The 4,367-nt window shown below is 56.3% G+C and overlaps 1 protein-coding gene across 1 annotated transcript; it reads left to right on the top strand.

Moving 5' to 3' along the window:
* Positions 1 to 236: 236 nt before the first annotated feature.
* LOC104075600 (suppressor of cytokine signaling 1-like) lies at positions 237 to 838 on the top strand. Its single transcript, XM_009576157.1, has one exon. The coding sequence runs from the start codon at positions 299 to 301 to the stop codon at positions 809 to 811; it is 513 nt and encodes a 170-aa protein (XP_009574452.1). The 5' UTR covers positions 237 to 298; the 3' UTR covers positions 812 to 838.
* Positions 839 to 4,367: the final 3,529 nt, after the last annotated feature.

The following is a 4,367-nucleotide window of genomic DNA, read 5'->3' as shown; positions in this document are numbered from 1 at the left end:
CCCAGTGGACGCAGAGCTCTGTAAGGTGCTACCTTGCGCTGGTGGGGACCCAGCTGGAGCGCTTCCTGCATGTATTTCCTTGGTTGTCCCTACAGCTGTGGGTTAGGGACATACAGTAACTCCCCGGTACTCTCTTTGGTACTCTTGCTGCTGTCTTCTCCCTGTGAAGTGTCTTCACTTGCCCAGTTAGAAGAAGGTATTGGGTTTGCCTTTCTCTCTCTCTGTCCTGCAGGCTGGATGCAAAGGAGGAAGCATGGTAAAGGCAGCATCTTTCCAGGATCCATGGGCTCTTTGAGAGATGATCAGAGGGAGGCCAGATGATCTGCACAACACGCACGCCACTGTTTCTCATCCGCAAAGGCAGCATCGGAGCGTTCTCCCCAGCCCCGTGCCCCCCGGCTTGCCCGATCGTTTCCGGATGTTTCGCAGCTGCGAGTGGGAGGTCCTGGAGCGATCCCTCAATATCCTCCAGGCCAGCGACTTCTACTGGGGCCCCTTGTCCGTGGGGGAGGCTCACGCCAAGCTCCAGCGGGAGCCCGTCGGCACCTACTTGGTGCGGGACAGCTCGCAGGGGAACTGCTTGTTCAGCCTGAGCGTGCGGATGCCCACGGGGCCTGTCAGCCTTCGGATCTCTTTCCAGGAGGGCTATTTCCGCCTGAAGAACTGGTTTTCAGACTGCGTGGTCCGGCTGCTGGAGCTGGTGGTGGCGGGGACCCGGAACAACCCCTTGCACTTTGATGAGATGGGGGGAACCCCCCTGGTCTTCTCCAAGCCCCTGTGCCGGAGCCGCCAGGCAGTGCCCACGCTGTGAGAACTGTGCTGCCGGAGCCTGCCCGCTGGCAGTGCGACAGGGGACGGAGCAGGGCTGGGGGGCTCCTCAGGGGTGCGCCCAAGGGAGGAGGTGGCCTCACCCCCGGGCGGAAGGGAAGGGTCGGAGGGGAGCATCGTCCCCAGCCCCTCTCCGTCTTGGGCTGGGAGATGATGCCGTGCGCGTGGGAGACTAAGGGAGGTGCCTCTTACGTGGCTGTGCTGGTGGGACGCACGCCACGCCGGTGGGGCTGGACTGGCTGCTGGGAGAGGAAGGGGAGGGCAGGGGGAGCAGGGCTTGAACCTGCTGGCTGTGACAGTTGTGTCCTTGTACGTGCACAGCGTGTGTGGCCTTCCCCAGAGATGTCTGGGGTAAAGCCAGCCTGAAGAGCAGAGATTTCCCCCCCCGCCAAGTTCCTGCTCTTGACTCCATTTATAACTTACAAGCTTCAGAAGAAGGTGAGCTGCCTGTCCTCCCAGGTCAGCCCTGTGTTTTCCTCTATCCCAAAGTGCCTATGTTCGTTTCTGCTGCAAATCCGCCCTCGTGAAGTGGTACGGCTGAGTCCAGTCCCACAGCAGGGCAGCTTGGGCATTGGTGGGCACGACTCCTGTGCCGACCAGATACCCACGTAGCCGCGGCGGAGCAAGAGCACGTTTCGCTCCTTGCAGCACGAATGCGATGCCTGCCGCTTCAGAAGCCAACATTTGCGCTAAGGGGAAAACCATTGCAGCCATGTGTATGTGCAGCTTCACTGGCTTTTGCATTGCTTTATTTGAACAGATTTTTGGGAGTGTAGATGAGTTATGTTATACTAAGGGCATGGTATCCCTGCGGAGGTAGCCCTGGTCTGGAGAGTCGGGTCTGCCCCTGGAGGGTGTGAACAGATGGGATCCCGTGCCCTTTCTTATGCTCATCTGATAGTCTGCTGCTGCCACCTATAGGCTTTGGTTTTGCCTCAAAAAAGGCAAACAATTTTTTACATAAGACTTTAAAAAATTTTAATAAACATGTTTTTGTACTTATTTTTAAAAGTCAATGAATACATGGCGATATTTTCATTCCCTTGCAGTGTTGGAAACCCGATTAGTTTAGTGCCGAGACATGGCAATCAAATTGAAACTGAACAAGTGTATTTCTTACGAAGACCAAAAGCAGGACATAAATGAATGGTCCTACTTGGGAAAAATAAACTTAATTAATCTTACAGTGTAATCAAGTAAAGAATTTTCTAAACATACTTCCTAAAAATGTAGGGGTGAGATTTTCAGAAGTATTTTTAGTACCTTAAAATTTGTACTGAGTGTTTGAAAGAAACATGAGTAATTCAAGATCCTAGAACAGGGCACAGCATCGGTGAACTCGAACTGGTGAGGATGAGTACAAATGAGAGAAACAGCAGCTTCAATAGGGTTATGGTTCATTTCAGGGGTGCAGGCGGGTATGACGTCTTTGAAATAAGTGACTGAAAACAGCTACGTGAAAGGAGAAATTCAGATACTGTAAAATTTGAGCCAAACCATTTCGCGTGCTGCCAAGAATCCACAGCCAGGTGGGCAGCCTGCGGAGCTCACGCTGACTTTCCCCTTCAGACTTGTACGGGGCAAAAAAGCCGAACGTGGAGAGAGATTACTCTGAATTTGCTCTTTTGGCTTCAGGTATCTTATCTGAGGAACCAAAGAGTGCGGTCAGCACAGAGAGAGATACAGGGTGTGATTCATCACAGGAGCCTAGCTTGGACACTCTGAATTGTTCTCTGGAGGGCTCTGTCGCTCTGCTGACGGCGAGGTGCCTGGCCTCCTGTCTCAGGGCACTGGCCTACGAACCAAGGTAGTTAAATAAGTGTCGGAGAAGTGGCCATCGTCTCCGTGCTGCCTGCTCCTCTCGGTCTCAGGGAGGCCAGGGGCAGCCGGGTGTCCCTGCAGCTGCTGCGGCTCTCAGCCCAGTGCAAAAGCGCGAGCTTGGATCGTTCTCTCTCACAGGGTACGTGCGCATGGTGGTGGCTGACACGTGGGTATGGTGTTGCTTGCCGCCAGAGCTGTAATTTCGTGCAGGAACAGGGCAAAAAGCTGAGCAGGTGGTTGCATCTGACATCGTTGCTGGGTCCATTAGAGGTGGTGAATTGGAGCCCTCGGATGCCTGAGTCAGGCTGTGATACCCTGGGTGAGGGCTGGGGTGCCCAGCGTTACGCGAGGCAGCATCACGAGGCGGGCTGGGGTTTCAGCCCTGTGCATCCCCTGCTCAAATACACACCCTGTCACTCAGGGTTATTGATATCTCCAGCTCCTGAAGCAGCCCTGTCCGAGCACTGTAACCCGTGCAAGGAGCGGGGGTCTTGGCAGACAGCAAAGCCGAATCCTGCAGGCTGTCTGACACCAAAGGCCAGCAGCATCCTGGGCTGCATTAACAGGAGCACCCCCCGGTGCTCGCCACTCCTTGGACCCCAGTTAGAGTATTGCATCCAGTTTGGGGCTCCCTGGTGCAACAAAAATGTAATAAATCGGAGTGAGGTCAGGGGGGTGACATGACATCAAGAAGCTCAGGGGGCTGGAGCACTTGCCCTGCAAGGAGAGGCTGAGGGACTGGGCTCGTTCATCCTGGAGAGGGGGTGGCTTTGGAGGGACCTAACAGCTGCCTGCCTGTACCTACGAGGAGGTCAGCAAGAAGCCAGGCACACCACGGTGGTGCGCGGCAGACGTAGGGGAAACAAGTCCAGGCTGGCTATGAGGAGACCCTTTTACCCATGAGGGTGGTCTGGTGGGGGGGCAGGTTGCCCAGAGAGGTACAGTCTCCACACTTGCAAGTTTCAAGACCCAGCTGGGTCAAGCCTGGAGCAACCTGGTGTGACCTCGAAGCTGACCCTGGTGTGAGCCCCAGATTGGACTAGAGACCTCCTGGGGTCCCTTCCCCTGAAGAACTCTGCAGTCCTGCATTTTCATAGGACAGGGAGGTGGGACTACCCATGGAGGAGATGGGGGTGGTGGTGCTGTCACTGCAGGTGCTGTGCCTGCAAAGCCCCCTGCAGAGGGACGGGCATGGTGCCGGCACCAGCCAAGTGCTGTGGCATGTTGGTGGATGGAAAACCACTTCCCTCCTACTTTCCCCACGCTACGTGGAGCGCCCCTGGGTCACGCACCCGCTCTGGGTGCTCCTTCCTGCCATGGATTTCGCCTGGTCTCAGGCACCATCCCATTGCTCACCCTCAGTGCTCTTTGGGCAGAGCTCCGTTAGCGCGCAAGTCTCCTGTAGCTCCTACGCCTGCCCTGCCAGCCCCTGCGGACATCTTGGGTGGCTCCGGGCACCTGTGTTTTGGGACCGTGCCCTGGCTCTCAGGTGTAAGCCCCTGCCTCGGCGGGGTCAGCCGCAGGGCTGTCCTCCCTCTCTGCCCGCTGCGGGAGGAGTGGGACCGGGTCTGCCGCCCCGGGCACCCTGCCCATCCCCTCCCTCCTTTTCTTCCTTGGGGGTGTTGTCACCGAGGCACCTTGGGTGCCTTCCCTTCAGAAACCAGGGAGGGGGGAAGGAGTGGGCTAATATCTTCTACGTTTATAACTGAGTGCAGGAA

The sequence above is a fragment of the Fulmarus glacialis genome, unplaced genomic scaffold (assembly GCF_000690835.1).
Source record: "Fulmarus glacialis isolate BGI_N327 unplaced genomic scaffold, ASM69083v1 scaffold16014, whole genome shotgun sequence".
Taxonomy (NCBI): Eukaryota; Metazoa; Chordata; class Aves; order Procellariiformes; family Procellariidae; genus Fulmarus; species Fulmarus glacialis.
This window is presented reverse-complemented; position numbering and strand designations above follow the sequence as displayed.